Here is an 18487-nt window from a genome sequence, read left to right on the forward strand (position 1 = left end):
TTTTTAAGTCACCTGTTCACTGGGTACAAAGGTTAAAACAAAGTGAAATGTAATCATACGATATACTTTTTTTAATGCTGTTGAAGAAACAGAGTAATTTCCTTTAGCACACCAGTCTTAGAGACAAAAGAAAAAAGGTAAGCTCTATATATTTATAGCTTTGGTTATTGTTGTATTTTTTAAAAAATCATATTTAAGTTTGTTAAGTCTGTACAACAATCTTTGCCTTTAAGAAGTGATGAAAAATAAGAAAATGTGATTATATTTTCACACAGTCTACCTCAAAAATACTATATACCTGGGACATGGCCAAAGGGTCTTTCCTAAATAAAGTTAGAATACAATACTAAGTAATTGTTTTTGGGGAGGGGGGAAGGTTTCATCTAGCCAATCAAATTTAGAAGATTTTTTATTTTAAAACACGTTAATCACAGAGCATTCTGAAGCGACATTAGTCTAAAAGCCTATTTGCAAGATAAAAAAAAAAAAAGACTGGCCATGAGTTGATAATTATTGAAGCAGGGTGATAACTATTCTCCTTACTTAGGTTTTTTTCCTTGAAATTTTCCATTACAAAAGGTTTTAAATTTGAAAAAAATCTACACAATACATAAAGAAACGAAGTTAATTGTGTATTATTAACATCGTACTCTAAAGACATTGAATTCTGGCATAAATATCTAAAATATTTAATGGAAAAACTACATTTAGATTTTATTTAACAAAACCAAAATAATTGGAGCATCTCTTTATTTCATAGCATATAATAATCATATAAAATAAATAACTTAAGAAACATGTACTTGAAACTTTATTAAGAACAATGCTTCTTTTTCAGTATCCACCATTTCCTTTGAGTAAAGCTCTTTTTTTGTTCCAGTAACGTAGATCATATGCTAGGTAAAAATGCACGTAATTTTGTGAAATAACAAAAGACACTGATATTCCATTTTCTATTCCAGTTTTCTATTTTATATTAGTTCCTAAGTAATCACTATATGAAACTCAACTATCATTTCAAAAAAAATCCAAATTAGAAAATATTCCAAAAGGAGAAATAAAGCAGCAATAACTGACTTCCTTTAAAACCAACTGTTGAAATAGGCTAAAGTGACTCATGGATAATTTCTACATTATCTACTTGGCTAGCTATTTTGCCTATATGATTTTTCTTTTTTTAAGACACCCAATAATGCTAGCAAATGCTTTGTCTGGGGATTTGAATAGTGTCATGAAAATCAACATTCGCCCCCTCTTACAATCTTTCTCCTCTCAAAAGGCACACAAATATGTGAAAACTCTCACGCATAGTATGGATCAATCAATGTATTTCACAGCTTCAGACCTAACAATGCTTTAGATTTGTTGAACGCTTTCTTGTACAGAATCTACCTTGAGCTGAGTATACGCTGCTTCTAAGATCTACCAAATGGAAAAGAAAAAAAAATCCTTTTCTAATCCTTATGATTTTTTTCTTTTAGCACACTTGAGAAAACAATTATTAGCATTAAATAGCAGATACAGATAATAAATATAAAACTATACTCTGTCTCCATTTCCACATAAGCTCACAGTCATGCCTTGCCTCTATTACTTTGTTCACCTGCTTCTATTTCATATCAACTTTTAACTTAGATCTAGTTAGTTTTCTTTGTAGCCTATTTGCTTTCTTTCACTATCCCCATCCTATTTGTTTCTGGAAAAAAATAGCACTTCCCTTAACTCACCTCTCCTCAGTCACCTCTGCATCCTACCAGAGACATCAGTAAGAATGTCACCATATCATTGAGAAATAGTGAAACAAGCCATTGAAGAAGCTGAACACCTATTCCTAGGAATCATTAAACACAGGTAAACTACCTTTTGTAAATGATTTAGGCAGCCCTCTTCTGTGGGCAATCATCTTGAATAAGTGATAGCTTAAATGCACTTCTGGCTCTAAAAGGCATTCTATTATGATCTACATCCAAATTTTATAAAATATAAGAGGCAGAGTAGCTTTTTCTAACAAATTTGATTTAACTATGGAAGGAGAGAAGGTAGAAGGGGAATAAGCATAAATGGATCAACAAATCAAAGGCAATGAGGAAGTTGACTAGAACAGATTAGCACTATAATAGCAGTAAATTCCTTATTGCTAACGAGGCGAGAGACTTTAGTATGCTGCATGGATTCTTGTTTACTCTGATTAGTTCTTCTTTTTTTTTTTTCTGAAACAGTCTCACTGTCACCCAGGCTGGAGTGCAGTGGCATGATCATAGCTCACTGCAACTTCTGCCTCCCGGGTTCAAGCAATTCTGCTGCCTCAGCCTCCCAAGTAGCTGGGATTACAGGCACCCACCACTGCACCCGGCTAATTTTTGTATTTGTAGTAGAGATGGGGTTTCACCATGTTGGCCAGGCTGGTCTCAAACTCCTGACCTCAGGTGATCTGCTCGCCTCGGCCTCCCAAAGTGCTGGGATTACAGGCGTGAGCCACTGTGCCCGGCCTACTCTGATTAGTTTTTCTATTACCTGCTATAATGAAATAAACTTTCCTTAAAAAAATCGTAAGTAACTAATTGTAACAAATGCTGTAAGAATGCTCAAAAGACTAAATTTCTGAACACCCTTAAGGATGACAGAATATATTTATATATTTTCAAACGGATAATTTGTTTGCAAAAGGGTTTCTAAAATTGACTTTAAGAAAACAGAGATAAAGAACAAGAAACATCAAGGTCATGAATAAAATGACTAAATAAAAAAGTAACTATTTGGCAAGAAGAGTACAGTCCAATAAATGTCGATTTCTAGGCAAAGCTGAAACCTTAAATGCACCCATTAACTTTAAATTGTGTTCAAAACCTGATTAACATGAAAATAAAAGGTAAAAAGGGATATAAACTCACAAGGACAAACAGAATGGAACAGGAGTCAATAGCAATGAAACCTAGAAACCAGAAACCTAATAGCTGAGTGGAAATTGACTAGGAAAACAAAAATTTCCCAAGTCAGCAATGAGAAAAGCTGAGAGTCACTTGAATTGCACTGCAGAAACTCTAAATAGCCCAGAAATTGGCAGCACCAGGTATTCTGAAAGTAGAGTAGAGGCTAATTCCTCTCTGTCTGTCTAGCCAGATAATGTTCCTTCTCTACACAAGCAGATTAGAGGATCCCCCACGCCACCAGAATAAAACAAAGGGAAATTGGGCAATGGGCACAAGTGAGTGCAAAGGCATTGTTGAGATTAAGTTATAGTTTCCATACTAAATATTGATGCAAATCCAGCTTTTTTATCACTTAGCACTCAGAATGCTGGCTACCAGGCCATTATCTCTTTGGGCAGTAAATCAGAAGAGTCATTTTGTGGATAATGACATTCCCTAAGAAAACAGTCCAGCAGTTACACTCTGTGGTCAAGTCTAGAAACAATGAGACCCACACAAATGCATTTTCCTATCAGCTTTTTAGTTTCCCACTCTCACACATAAACCCTAAATAAAATATTAACAGACTAAGAAGAAGGCCTCCAATATAAAGGACACTGCCCAAAGATAACTGGAAAAATACAATCTAAGGATATAGAGGCTATTCAAAGAAAAGGAAATAACAAAAGGCACAATGATAAACAAGAAAATATAATATATTCATGCAACAGAATACTAATAAAGAAAATACTCTGAAACAAAAAAGCTCTTAGAATTAAAAAAGATGGCAAAAAATTAATAGAAGAATGTGAAGATAAAATTGAGGATGTCTCCCAGAAAGGAAAGCAAAAAACACACTGAAATAAAATGTAGGACAGTAAAGGTTTTAAAATCATTCCAGGAGGTCCAACACCCAATTGAGGAAATTCTAGGAAAAAAAAAGTGAAATTTTATTTTAAAAAATAAAAAAATTATATCATCAATGAGATAATTCAGAAAATTTCCCAAAACTGAGTGACATAGCTTCTAGATGGAAAAGACTGACCAAGTACCTAGTTTAATAAATGAAAACAGGCCGGGTGTGGTGGCTCATGCCTGTAATCCCAGCACTTTGGGAGGCCGAGGTGGTGGATCACGAGGTCAGGAGATCGAGACCATCCTAGCTAACATGGTAAAACCCTGTCTCTACTAAACATACAAAAAAAATTAGCCAGGTGTGGTGGCGGGAAAGACACAGGATAATGAATATAGTATTGATTTTAAAAGCTTTGATAAATAATTAGAATGACATGGTATATTTCTTGACACAGGATAATGAATATAGTATTGATTTTAAAAGCTTTGATAAATAATTAGAATGACATGGTATATTTCTTAACAGTAATACTAGAAACTCAAAGACAGTAGGGTAATACCATCAATATTTTGAGGGAAAATTACTTCTTACCTAGAATTCTATCTCTAGCCAAAATATCTTTCCAAGTCTAAAAAGTTTTCCCTCCTATCCACACTCTCTAGAAGCTACTGAGGAAGCTCCATTGAAGAAAGGCAATAAACCAGACAGGGTGTTCTAGAAAATAAGTACCCAGTAACAAAGGCAAAAGGTAGACTCTTTGATGAGGGTGGAAGTAAACAGTTGTGCAGAAGGCCTAGTGATCAGCTAGCTCCTCCAGATTACAGCATGGTAGCAGGCTCTGGGAGGGAGTTTTTAAGCTGATAAAACAGGTTAAATACTTAATATCCATAAACAAATGTCAGATATGCTAGGGGAGAGTTTGGTCATAACAAGAAAACTAAGCACATGAAAAAACAGTACAATTAGTTTGGAGGAAACAAAAAGGGTGCAGCAACAGAAAAGTGATCCTGTTACATGGCTTAGCCAATAACAGCTTTTTATTGACTGAGTTCAATCATTCATGATAGTACAAACACTGAATACTCATCTAACCAGAATTACAAGTAACTATGTTAGGAGATAAAGACATAGGAAGTATATATTTGATGTGTTGGAGATGAAGGGAGGGGGTATTTGAAAGAGAGCTGAAGGGGCTATCAATTCCAAAATGGTGGCCAAGAAGCAAGCTGGCTTCACTCCCCTCTACAGAAAACCAAAAACAAATATACAGACCTGAGATAATTACCAGCAATATACCAGAATTCAAATGTGAAGATGAGACAGTTCTAGGGCCACAGAGAAGTGAACAAACTTTGAGCAGATAGTAAGAGAATTGGACTTCCATATCCACAATGCCCCTCCCCCATTCAACCTAGCACAAAGCATGTGGGAAAATTTCCCCCAAATTACAGTTTCTACCCACCATCTTGTATTCCCTGGCAAGAGACTTGTCCCTGCTTTAACCCATGGGAAACATCTCAAGTGCCTGGAGACAGAAATATTCCTGAGGACATGTAGAGACAAAGAGGAGAGACAGGATTACCATCCCCAGATCTGGAAACTCTGCTCTGTAACTCAGCCAAAGCGACACCAAATCAGAGTAGCTGTTCAACAGCACCACTTTGTAGGAGGTTGGCTCCACAGGTCTCTAGTGTGGGAAGGCTGGCTGGGCATGAACCTCTAGCCACCATTCCCACACTACCAGGATATCCCCTGGAACGTCCCCCATTCAGGAAGAGCAGTGCTCTGGTCATTTACCAGAGCCAAGGTGAAGCTGGGCTTAAGGTGCCATCTAAAGCTGAAAAGGAGGCAGCAACCTAGTGGTAAAAGATCCTCTAAGCAAATATATTCAATAAAAAACAAAATAAGCCACACAGAGAATACTGGAATAAACAACTAATCTGACAATGCAATGACACATATATATCTCTACAAGAAATAACAGCCAACAGGCCAGGTGCGGTGGCTCACACCTATAATCCCAGCACTTTGGGAGGCCAAGACAGGCAGATCACTTGAGGTCAGGAGTTTGTGACCAGTCCGACCAACATGGAGAAAAAATACTAAAAATACAAAATACGTCTCTACTAAAAATACAAAATTAGCCAGGCGTGGTGGTGCATGCCTGTAATCCCAGCTACTTGGGAGGCTGAGGCAGGAGAATCGCTTGAACCCAGGAGGCAGAGGTTGCAAAGAGTCGAGATTGCGCCATTGCACTCCAGCCTGGGCAACAAGAGTGAAACTCTGCCTCAAAAAAAAAAAAAGAAAAAAAAAAAAAGACACAGCAAACAGGGAACACCATGACGTGTTGGTCTATTTTTCATTGCTATAAAGGAATACTTGACATTGGATAATTTATAAAGAAAAGAAGTTTATTTGGCTCACAGTTCCACAAGTTGCAAAAGCATGGCACCAATATCTACTTAGTTTCTGGTGAGGCCTCAGGAAGCTCTTTGTCACAGTGGAAGGCGAAGGTGGAGCAGGTGTGTCACATGGCAGAGAGAGGGAGTAAGAACAAGAGGAGGAGGTACCAGGCTCCTTTAAACAGCCAGTCAGTAGCTTCCAGTCAGCACTATGCCTTTTAATTGGAGAATTAAGTCTATTTATATTGCCTTTACTGTTGGATCCTACAAAATATTTAAAGAAGAACTAATACCAATTGTACTCAAACTCTTCAAACAAAATTAAAGAGAAGGGAATATTTCCAAACTTATTCTACAAGATCAGCATGACCCGGACACCAAAACTAGACAAGGGCACAACAAAAATGAAAACTACAGTCCAATGTCCCAGAAGAACACAGATGCAAAAACCCTCAACTAAATAACAGCAAACCAAATTCAACAATACTTTAAAAAGATTATTCACCGTACCAAGTGAGATTCATTCCAGAGATGCAAAGATAGTTCAACATATGCAAATCAATAAGCATGACAATATGGTTTGGATATTTGTCCCCATCCAAATCTCATGTTGAACTGTAATCCCCAGTGTGGGAGATGAAGCCTGGTGGGAGGTTGTTTGGATAATGAGGGCGGATCCCTCATGAATGGCTTGGGCCATCCCCTTGGTGATAAGTGAGATCTTGCTCTGAGTTCACAAGAGATTTGGTTGTTTAAAAGTGTGTGGCACCTCCTTTCCCACTCTCTCCTCCTTGCTCTGATTTCATCATGTGATGTGCTGGCTCCCCTTTCACCTTCTGCCACAACTGTAAGCTTCCTGAGGCCTCCCCAAAAAATGAACTGCACCATGCTTCCTGTACAGCCTGTAGAACTGCGAGTCAATTAAATCTCTTTTCTTATAAATTACCCAGTCTCTAATATTTCACTATAGCAGTGCAAGAACAGCCTAATACACATGGTAAGCTGGGCACAGTGATATGTGCCTGTAATCCCAGCTTCTCAGGAGGCTGAGGTGGAAGGAACACTTGAGTCCAGGAGTTTCCAACCACCCTGGACAGCAAAGCAAGACTCTACCTTAAATAATAATTATTATAAAATAAAATAAACATGATACATCACATTAATAAAACCAAGAACAAAAACCATATAATTATTTTAATAAATGCTGAAAACACAGTTGAAAAATTCAACATCCCTTTATGATAAAATTCTCATTAAACTGGGCACACAAAGAACATACTTCAAGATAACAAATGCCATATATGACAAACCCACAGCTAACACCATTCTGAAAGGGGATAAATTGAAGGCCTTTCTTGTAGATGTGGAACAATACAAGAATGCCTACTTTCACCACTTTTATTCAACACAGTACTAGAAGTCCTGGCCAGAGCAATTAGGCAAGAGAGAGAAATAAAAGGCATCCAAATTGCAAAAGAAGAAGTCAAATTAGACTTGTTTGCAGATGACATGCTTTTTTTTTTTTTTTTTTTTTTTTGAGACAGAGTCTCACTCTGTCACCCAGGCTGGAGTGCAGTGGCGTGATCTCGGCTCACTGCAACCTCCACCTCCCAGGTTCAAGCGAGTCTCCTGCCTCAGCCTCCTGAGTGGCTGGGATTACAGGTGTCTACCTTTACACCCAGCTAATTTTTGTATTTTTGGTAGAGACGGGGTTTCACCATGTTGGTCAGGCTGGTCTCAAACTCCTGACCTCGTGATCCAACCACCTCAGCCTCCCAAAGTGCTGGGATTACAGGCATGAGCCATCGCACCCAGCAGACATGATCTTATACTTAAAAAAACTTTTTTTAAAAACCACCCTAAATACGCCACAAAAAAAATCTGTAAAAACTGATAACTGAATTCAGTAAAGTTGCAAGATACAAAATAATCATATAAAAATTGGTAGAATTTACATATGCCAACAGTGAAGAATCTGAAAAAGAAATCAAGAAAGCAAGCCTGTTTACAATAGCTACAAAGACTATAAAATACCCTGCAATCAATTTAACCAAAGAAGTGAAAGATCTACATAACAAAAACTATAAAACACTGATGAAACAAACTGAAGAGGATACAAAAAAATGGAAATATAATCCATGTTCATGGAGTCGAAGAACATTGCTAAAATATCAATACTAACCAAAGCAATTTACTGATTCAATGCAATTCCTATCAAAATACAGTGACGCTCTTAATAGAAGTAGAAAAAAAATCCTAAAACTCATACGGAACCACGAAAGATCCCAAATAGCCAAACAACCCTCAGCAAAAAGGAACAAAGCTGGAGGCATCACACTACCTGACTTCAAAATTTTCTACAAAGCTATAGTAACCAAATCAGCATGGCACTGGCATAAAGACAGATCCATAGACCAATGGGATGGATTAGAGAACTCAGATATAAACACACGCATTTACACCAACTCATCTTCAACAAAGGTGCCAAGAACATACAATGGAGAAATAATAGTTGTTTCAATGAATGCTGCTGGAAAAACTGAATAACTACATATGGAAGAACAAAACCAGACCCCTATCTCTTGCCATATCCAGGAATAAAAATGAATTAAAGACTTAAATCTAAGTAAGACCTCAAACTATAAAACTGTTGCAAGAAAACACTGAGGAATTGCTCTAGAACACTGGTCTGGACAAAGGTTTTTTTGTATCTGTAAGGCCTCAAAAGCACAGGAAACCAAAGCAAAAATGTACAAATGGGGTTTCGCCAAGCAAAAAACCTTTTGTACAGCAAAGAAAATGGTCAACAAAGTGAAGAGACAACCTACAGAATGACAGAAAATATTTGCAAACCACCCATCTAACAAGGGGTTAATAATCAGAAGATATAAGCAGCTCAAACACCTCACTAGCCAAAAACAAACCAATAAAAAACAAATAATCCAAGTAAACATGGCAAAAGAACTGAATAGACATTTCTCAAAAAACATACAAAAGGCAAAAAAGTATGTGGAAAAAATGCTCAACATCAGTAATCATTCAGGGAAATGCAAATCAAAACTACAATGAGATATAATCTCACCCCCAGTAAAGTAGCTTCTATCAATAAGACAGGCAATAACGGATGCTGATGAGGATGTGGAGAAAGGGGAACCCTCATACACTCTTGGGAATGTAAATTAGTATAGCCACTCTGGAGAACACTATGAAGGTTCCTCAAAAAATTAAAAATATAACACATTTATATTTGATCCAGTAATTCCACTGGATATACATTTTTAAAAAAGAGATGATTATATTAAAGAGATAGCTGCACTCCCACGTTTATTGCAGGACTATTCACAAGAGCAAAACTATGGAATCAACCTAAGTGCCCATCAACAGATGAATAGATAAAAAAAATGTAGCATATATATACAAGGGACTATTATTCAGCCATAAAAAAAATGAAATCCTGTCATTTGCGGCAACATAAATGCAACCAGAGGTCATTATGTTAAGTGAATTAAGTCAAGCACAGAAAGACAAATATCGCACATTCTCACCTGCATGTGGGAGCTAAAAAAGTGGATCTCATACAGATTAACAGTAGACTGGTGGTTACCAGAGGCTGGAAAGGGTGGTGGGGAGGGAGGAATGCAGAGAAGTTTATTAATGCATACAAACATACCGTTTACTTAAAAAAGAAGGCCTAGTGTTAGATCAGTAGGGTAATTATAGTTTATAATGATGTTTTTCCTTCAACTTTTATTTTTAAGTTCCGGGGTACATGTGCAGGTTTGTTACATAGGTAAATGTGTGCCATGTTGGTTTGCTGCACAGATCAACCCGTCACCTAGGTATTAAGCCCAGCATTCATTAACTATTCTCTGATGCTCTCCCTCTCCTCTAATTTTCTGTACATTTAAAAACAGCTAAAAGAGTATTTGAATGTTTCCAGTATAAAAAAAAGAAAAATATTTAACATGATGGATACCCTAAGTACATTAATTTGATTTTTTAAAATTATATGAATGCACTACATTATCACATGTACCCCAAAACTATGTATATCTATTATGCCTCAATAAAATTTTTAAAAATTACCATGGGGGGGAAAAAGAGTGCTAAAGATTCTCATCTCCCACAGTTTTAAGTCAAGGTTAATACCAATAGATAATGCCTAAAATTGAAAAAATCAAGACCATCAATATAAGCATATACTTATGCATAAATATATATTTTCCTGAATTTCTTTTGTGCACTTATATATTAAATTTTTAAAGTTTACAACCACTTAAATTGCTTTAAAGCTCCTTTCGTCATATCTAGAAACTAATGAGACACCCTTAAAGATATTAATTCTCTCTAAAAAGAAAAAATAAAAATAAATCTCTCATTCTTCAAAGGGGCTTTCTAGTTTGTTAAGATCAGAGTCCAAGGATGGTGAATGGCTGTGCACTTGTTTCACATTTTATGTATTTCGAGAAAAAGTAGATTTGAAAGGCCAGGATAAATGGCTCATATCTATAATCCCTGCACTTTTCAAGGCTACGTCAGTGGCTGGGGTGAAATGGCTTGCACCCAGGAGTTTGAGACCAGGCTGAGTAACACACGGTGACGCCATCTCTCCAAAAATTTTAAAAATTAGCCAGGCATGGTAGCGCATGCCTGTGTTTCAGCTACTTAGGAAGCTGAGTTGGGAGGACTGCTTAAGCCTGGGAGATCAAGGTTGCAGTGAGCTGTGACCATGCCACCAGGTCTGGGTGACAGAGTGAGACCCTGTCTGAGCCAAAAAAAAAAAAAAAAAAAAAAAAAGAATAAACAGATTCAAAAGGGCAAAAAATAAAAATGTCCTTAAAATCTCTAAAGTTCTAGTTTACCATCAAAATAAAAATACTCTCTTTTCTATCAGGTCTGCAACATGAAAGTCACAGGCATCACAATCCTCTTTTGGCCTCTCTCCATGGTATTATTATCAGACAAAATCCAGTCTTCTAAAAGAGTAAGTTTTTACAATCAAAATAGTAAAAATATTTTCAAAGGTACATTTTCTGTATATTTAGTAAAATATCAAAGGGCAATAAGAAAGCAAAGAAAATCTGACCTACTAAAATTGTTTACTTAGCTGTGTATATCCAAATTCCAATTTGACAAAAGCAGCCTTCATTTTTAAAAACTGAGTTCTTTAAAAGTTGATTAAAGGGAGAGATCTGAAAATTTTCACTATAAAATCAGAAATTAGTTTTAAGACTAAAATCTTGTTTAAAATATAGGAAACTTTTTTTAAAAAAATCACGTATTTATGAGGGAAACTGCTATTGAATTATTATTCGTGAAAAAATCTAACTGCAAAAACAGTAATAAACAAGAACTATTCTTAGTTCTATTTATTCTTAGTTTACTATTCAGTAAAAACCAGAACTATTTCTTTCTTTCCATCTATATCCACATAAAGGAAGTATTTCAGATTGTGTGGCTCTTTAAATTCACTACACGGCTCCATTTCTGATATAAGATAAATATTTCCTTTTAAAACACCAAACTTTGAACTGTTAAACCCAGAGAGCTATATATTGACATTTATTGATTGCTTTTGAGACGGAGACTCGCTCTGTCGCCCAGGCTGGAGTATAATGGCATGATCTCAGCTTACTGCAACCTCTGCTTCCTGGGTTCAAGCAATTTTCGTGCCTCAGCCTCCCAAGCAGCTGGGATTACAGGTGCTTGCCACCATGCCTGACTGGTTTTTTTTTTTTTTTTTTTTTTTTTTTTTTTGTATTTTTAGTAGAGACAGGGTTTCACCATGTTGGACAGGCTGGTCTTGAACTCCTGACCTCAGATGACCTGCCTACCTGGGCCTCCAAAAGTGCTGGGATTACAGGCATGAGCCACCATGCCCAGCCTATTTATTAATTATTTAACAGCCCTAGGTATAATGTCGTTAGCTCTGCTGATTTTAAAAACACATATAGTTTAAAATAATTTCCTCACTATAAAGCAATCATGCACACTGGAATATCAAATGTTAACAGAATTATTATTTACCATATATTTCCACATATGTAAATGGGAATATACCAATAGCATTACTTTCTGTAATGATCATGTAATAACAGTTGGAAAATACCCATATAACAAATTGGAATCTCTTTGTTCAATTGTATGGATCAGAATATCCTTAATTTTTAGTATTTCATCCCAGAAAAGAAAAAGATTTGCTCTACTATAACACCAAAGATTAGATAGTAGGTTTTTTTTCCCAAAGTAATTTCCTTCTAATGTCTAAGCGCTGAAAATGAATTTTGAGGAAATTCTATTGATATGTTTTTCTGATTAATGCATTTCTTTTTTTTTCTTTTTCTAGGAAGTCCAATGTAATTTCACTGAAAAAAATTATTCCTTGATTCCAGCAGATATCAAGAAAGATGTTACTATACTTGATCTCAGTTATAACCAAATTACTCTTAATGGTACAGACACAAGAGTTCTACAGACATACTTTTTACTCACAGAGCTCTACTTGATTGAGAACAATGTTACTGTCTTACATAATAACAGTTTTGATAATCTCTCCAGTCTAGAAATTTTAAATATCTGTAGAAACTCCATCTATGTAATTCAACAGGGTGCATTTTTAGGCTTAAATAAACTAAAACAGTTACATCTCTGCCAAAACAAAATAGAACAACTGAATGCTGATATATTTGTGCCTCTAAGAGACCTAAAACTTCTGAATCTGCAAGGCAATTTGATTAGCTATTTGGATGTACCACCACTATTTCATCTGGAATTAATAACTTTATATGGAAACCTATGGAACTGCTCTTGCAGTCTATTTAATTTGCAGAACTGGTTGAACACATCAAATGTGACATTAGGTAAGCTATCATAATTAAGCAAAACCAACATGTGATTAACTCAATGTTCCACCACAGAAAAATTTCTCATATCATGTTTTAAAGAAAAGGAAGCAGCCAGGCACAGTGGCTCACACCTGTAATCACATCACTTTGGGAGGCCAAGGCAGGCGGATCACCTGAGGTCAGGAGTTCGAGACCAGCCTGGCCAACATGGTGAAACCTCATCCCTACTGAAAATACAAAAATTAGCTGGGTGTGGTGGCACATGCCTGTAGTACCAGGTACTCAAGAGGCTGAGGCAGGAGAATCACTTGAACCTGGGAGGCGACATTGCAGTGAGCCAAGATCGTGCCACTGCATTCTAGCCTAGACAACAGAGTAAGACTCTGTCTCAGAAAAAAAAAAAAAAAAAAAAGGAAACAATTTCTGTTTAAGCAAAACAGGAAGAAACACTAAAAAGTAACAGCTGCATAGATGCTCTCCTTTCCCATTACCAGGGGGAGAAATTAAGAATTTTTTTTTTTTTTTTTGAGACAGAGTTTTGTTCTTGTTGCCCAGGCTAGAGTGCATTGGCGCGATCTCACCTCACCACAACCTCCACCTCCCAGGTTCAAGCAATTCTCCTGCCTCAGCCTCCTGAGTAGCTGGGATTACAGTCATGCGCCACCATGCCTGGCTAATTTTTTGTATTTTTAGTAAAGATGGGATTCCTCCATGTTTGTCAGGCTGATCTCGAACTCCCAACCTCAGGCGCTCCACCCGCCTTGGCCTCCCAAAGTGCTGGGATTACAGGTGTGAGCCTCCGTGCCCAGCCAGAAATGTAAATGTTCTATATATGTAAGATGATAACGTCACTTCGTGTATTGTTAGCAAAGTCAATATGTAAGAGTAATTTTTTAACAGTGCTTCCTAGACTAAGTGAAAACAAGTGACCTATTTTAACTGCAAATATTGTGCCTGAGATCCAGATTGTAACCATGTAACCACAATATTAATAATATAATCTACACTAATACAGATAAACTAAATAAAAAAGATACTGCATTTAAGCTGTATTTATAAAACAATAAACAGAAATGTGCATTACCTTTTCACTATGTTGCTAGACAAATACAACAGGAATTTCTTATAATGCCTTTAAGAATGACAGATATGTCAAAAATTCTAGATAAAACAATTATAAAATGTTAACTATTAAAATGTTGTTAATGGTTATTTTTCTCTATTCTAAATCTTATTATTTCTGATTTACTAGAAAATGAGAACATCACCATGTGTAGCTACCCCAACAGCCTGAAGAGCTACAATATTAAAACAGTACCTCCTAAGGCTGAATGCCACTCAAAACTTCCTTCACCAGTAACTGAAGATCTTTATATTCATTTTCAGCCCATCAGCAATTCAACATTTAATAGCTCTTTGAACAACTTAACAAGAAATTCAGGTAATGTACCAGTTCTTAATATTAACACTGCTGAATGTATCATACTAAATAAACTGAGGTAGTTATCTTTATTTTAAATTTCTATAAAAATATAAAAGAAAGATTCCTCATCCAACTAAAGATTTACAAAATATTGGTCTTTCAAACTAGGTTCTGCTAGTTACAAGCCAAATGCCATTGTGCAAATTATTTAACTTCTCTGAGCCTTTGTTTTAACTAGTCTAGTCGCAAATCTCAACGAGTATAAATCAATAATGGTCTTAGGTAAAAAGGTAACAAAATGGCAATAGCTGTTTTGAAAAAAGAGAATTCTTCCACCACACAAAATTTGTCTAAAGAAAACTACAACGTATGTTTATTTCTAATACCAATATTGAGGAGAATTAGGATATATAATTATGATTATTTTGCCAACTTAACAAATTTTCTTTCTCTCTTCTCTCTCGGTATTCCATTAAAGAACATATACCTCTTGGAAAAAGCTGGGCTTTTCTCGTTGGTGTTGTTGTCACTGCACTGACAACTTCACTTCTCATTTTTATTGCTATCAAATGCCCAATATGGTACAATATTCTGCTTAGTTATAATCATCATCGCCTGGAAGAGCATGAAGCAGAAACCTATGAAGATGGTTTTATTGGAAATCCAAGTTCTCTTTCACAGATACCAGAAACAAACTCTGAAGAAACTACAGTAATATTTGAACAATTACATTCATTTGTGGTAGACGATGATGGATTTATTGAAGACAAATATATAGATATCCATGAATTACGTGAAGAAAATTAATTTCTTTCAAAGTTTGCTTTTTAAACAAAGTTATCAGCTCACTCACAGTTTAGATATGGAGATTTTGCTATGTGATATATCAAAATACAGCTAGCAGACATTCATATTAACGACAACGTACATGAATATCATAAAATTATGTTCTTTGCATTGTATTGAGCAAGCAGGTCCAAATACAATAACTGACACTCCCTGGTAGCTGACAGTTACATAGTTTACAATACTGGCACTCCTATTCTTAGCAGTGTTTGGGTGACCATACAGACTAGTAAAAAGGCCTAAATTATTCATTAATTAAAATGAATGGATTCTCATATTAACACAGATATTTGACACAATATGTATTAAATTATACTAAAGTTTCAATCAGTAAAGAAATAAAAGTTTGGGATTTATTAATATACGGTAAGTCAAAGTGAGGAACAGATAGCTTAAATACTACAAGATTGATTTTATGCTCACAGAATAAATTCATAGAGTTGGAAAATATTTTTTCAAAATGCTTCCTGAAATAGCATAATAAATTTCCTTAAAATTTTATAGCAATTTAAAGCACAAGCACAATGTTCAGGCATAATCCCTAATAAGTCACTACTGATTCTGGTTATAAAGAAAGGCTGTCACCATAATGCAGGATCACTACAGTTGAATATCATAGTGGCTTACAAAGTGGGCATCACAATAATCTATAAATCTTGTTTTAAAAATACATATTTCTACCTCTCTCTGGGAGATTTTTATTCAAATTGGTCTGTGCTGGGACTGAGGAATCTTCATGTGGTCCACAGACAGCTGTTTCTATCTATTCAGTAGATACAGCAATATTTCCCAAATTGTTTTCCCAAAATACTAATTTCCAGAGAGACATTCACAAGTATTTACAGAAGAAAAAGGTACATGGTCAAATTACCATAGGAAAAACTAGGTTTAAACAAAGTGAAACAAGATTCTTTTTATTTATTTATTTATTTTTTTGGAGACAGAATGTGGCACTGCCGCCAGGCTGGAGTGCAGTGGTGCTATCTTGGCTCACTGCAACCTCCGCCTCCTGGGTTCAAGCGATTCTTCTGACTCAGCCTCCCGAGTAGCTGGGAGTACAGGTGCACACCACCATGCCTGGCTAATTTCTGTATTTTTAGTAGAGATGGGGTTTCACCATATTGGCCAGGCTGGTCTCCAACTCATTATCTCGTCATCTGCCCACCTAGACCTCCTAAAGTGCTGGGATTACAGGCATGGACCACTGTGCCTGGCCAAGATTCTTTACAATAGGATTTATGAAAAACTTTACTAAGCTAAATTTACGGCTCTCTGATTATTCGAGAGCAAAGTATTAAAAATTTCCCAAACTTACTTGACAACAAAACCCATTCTTTGAGTTACATCTACTAAGAGCTCGTAGTTCAACAACAATCCAAAGAACATAGTTTGGAAAACACTGGCCTATAGACTGTAATAAGAAGGGTCTACAGAGAATTATTTGCCAATTCCTTGTAATCAATTGGCTACAATCATAATTAAAAATTTATCAATGCAAACAGTACATTAAAAACTGTAGCACAATCTATAATTTTTACCTTCATATGAAGAGAAATTAAGAATCTATGTCTTTTACAAATAAGTATATCTCTGAAACACTGAAATATATTTATGGGTGAAATAATATTTCTGGTATTTTCTTCATTATAACACATGGAATGGAAAAGTGGCCAGAGGTATGGATAGAGCAAGGTCAAATATGAGCTGAAGAAGCTGGGGGCTGAGTACATAAGGATATAATATGCTATTTTTATGTATGTTGTGTATGGTATAGTATGCTATTTCTGTGTATGTCCAAATTGTTTATGTATATAATAAAGTTTTACAAATTTGTATGTACTTGACAATTCCTTAGAAAAACGAAACTAAAATAAAATAGATCTATGTCATAATCTACAGAATAGTCATTTTAAAAGTTACGGCCGGACGCAGTGGCTCACACCTGTAATCCCAGCACTTTGGGAGGCCGAGGCAGGTGGATCACGAGGTCAAGAGATTGAGACCATCCTGGCCAACATGGTGAAACCCCAGCTCACTGCAACCTCTGCCTCCTGGGTTCAAACGATTCTTCTGACTCATCCTTCCAAGTAGCTGGGTGTACAGGCGCACACCACCACACCTGGCTAATTTCTGTATTTTTAATAGAGACAGCATTTCACCCCGTCTGGGTGAGGTGGCAGGTGAGGTGGCAGGTGCCTGTAATCCCAGCTACTCAGGAGGCTGAGGCATGAGAATCACTTGAACCTGGGAGGCGGAGGTTGCAGTGAGCTGAGATTGCACCACTGCACTCCAGCCTGGTGACAAAGCCAGAATCCTTCTCAAAAATTAAAAAAAAAAAAAAAAGTTACATAATTAGTAAATTCAATGCAAATGTCTACTGAGAGAAAATAAAAACTATCTAGGATGATATACCTGTAAAATAGAAGAACTTACTAATTTATAATACATATTTGCTTGTGTTTACAGAAACATGTTCTCAACAAAGGATATAAGTATACTATGGCTAATGTTTCTTTATATATCAATTATACTTTGTTTTAAATCTCAATTATGAGGTGATTATAGAAACATAAAATATCTTTTTCTAAATAATGTACCACTCTGCCAAATTATTTCCTAAGATGCAAATATTTGTATTTGAGAAATGTAGCAAAATGAAATATAACTACAAATGAGTAAAGACTACACTTAAGCTTTTATATTCAAGAGCCTCTATTGAATATGGGGTATTCAATAAACAGCTGACTAAACAAAGAAAAATAAATGGGTATAAAATTATAATTACCTATATTTTTATAGGACAACTGATCTTGACTAATACCAAACTGGAAAGCACAGGATTAGAAGAGAATCATTAGTTCAAGCAAGCCTGTGAAACTGAATTAAATCCAGGTGTCTTACATATTGTTGTAGTAATATATTGAGGCTGTTTATTATAACCAACTTTTTATGGACGTGTTTTCCATAATAAACCACATGGTCAGACCACACTAAATGGTTGTACTGAAAGAGAAAAGAATGAAAACAGAAGCTTTTTACACCTGCCTTCTCAAGGTATGGCATTTCTTGTTCACTCTGAATGTATAGACTCAAGATAGATCTTTGTGTTATTGAGATGTTGGCCATCTGGTTAACACAAGAAATAAATCTATTCTACTGCTGTATATAAAAGTAAACTTCATCAAATTGTCCCTGTTTGCAGATGA

The 18487-nt window shown here is 35.9% G+C and overlaps 2 protein-coding genes across 13 annotated transcripts in view; one reads left to right on the forward strand and one right to left on the reverse strand.

Annotated features, from left to right (window-relative positions):
* IFT74 (intraflagellar transport 74) overlaps positions 1-18487 on the reverse strand; it is a 128328-nt gene that overhangs the window by 65165 nt on the left and 44676 nt on the right. The window contains exon 1 of one of the 12 annotated variants that reach the window (XM_074017363.1): positions 1728-1773. The exons of the other annotated variants lie outside the window; for them this stretch is intronic. The gene's annotated coding sequence lies outside the window, so the exon portion shown is untranslated. Of the gene's footprint in view, positions 1-1727; positions 1774-18487 lie in introns of those variants that run through there. 12 annotated transcript variants of the gene reach the window in all.
* On the forward strand, positions 56-17173 carry LRRC19 (leucine rich repeat containing 19). The gene is made up of 5 exons (XM_005581583.5): positions 56-137; positions 11062-11151; positions 12514-13027; positions 14265-14453; positions 14914-17173. The coding sequence occupies exons 2-5, from the start codon at positions 11071-11073 to the stop codon at positions 15240-15242; spliced, it is 1113 nt and encodes a 370-aa protein (XP_005581640.3). The 5' UTR covers positions 56-137; positions 11062-11070; the 3' UTR covers positions 15243-17173.

This window comes from Macaca fascicularis, chromosome 15 (assembly GCF_037993035.2).
Source record: "Macaca fascicularis isolate 582-1 chromosome 15, T2T-MFA8v1.1".
NCBI lineage: Eukaryota > Metazoa > Chordata > Mammalia > Primates > Cercopithecidae > Macaca > Macaca fascicularis.

Excerpts from the sequence above, each read along its gene's own strand:
- LRRC19 (XM_005581583.5), top strand. The coding sequence starts at position 11,071 with ATGAAAGTCACAGGCATCACAATCCTCTTTTGGCCTCTCTCCATGGTA. Across the intron at positions 13,028-14,264 it reads CACATCAAATGTGACATTAG|AAAATGAGAACATCACCATG; the intron begins GTAAGCTATCAT and ends CTGATTTACTAG. Across the intron at positions 14,454-14,913 it reads CAACTTAACAAGAAATTCAG|AACATATACCTCTTGGAAAA; the intron begins GTAATGTACCAG and ends ATTCCATTAAAG.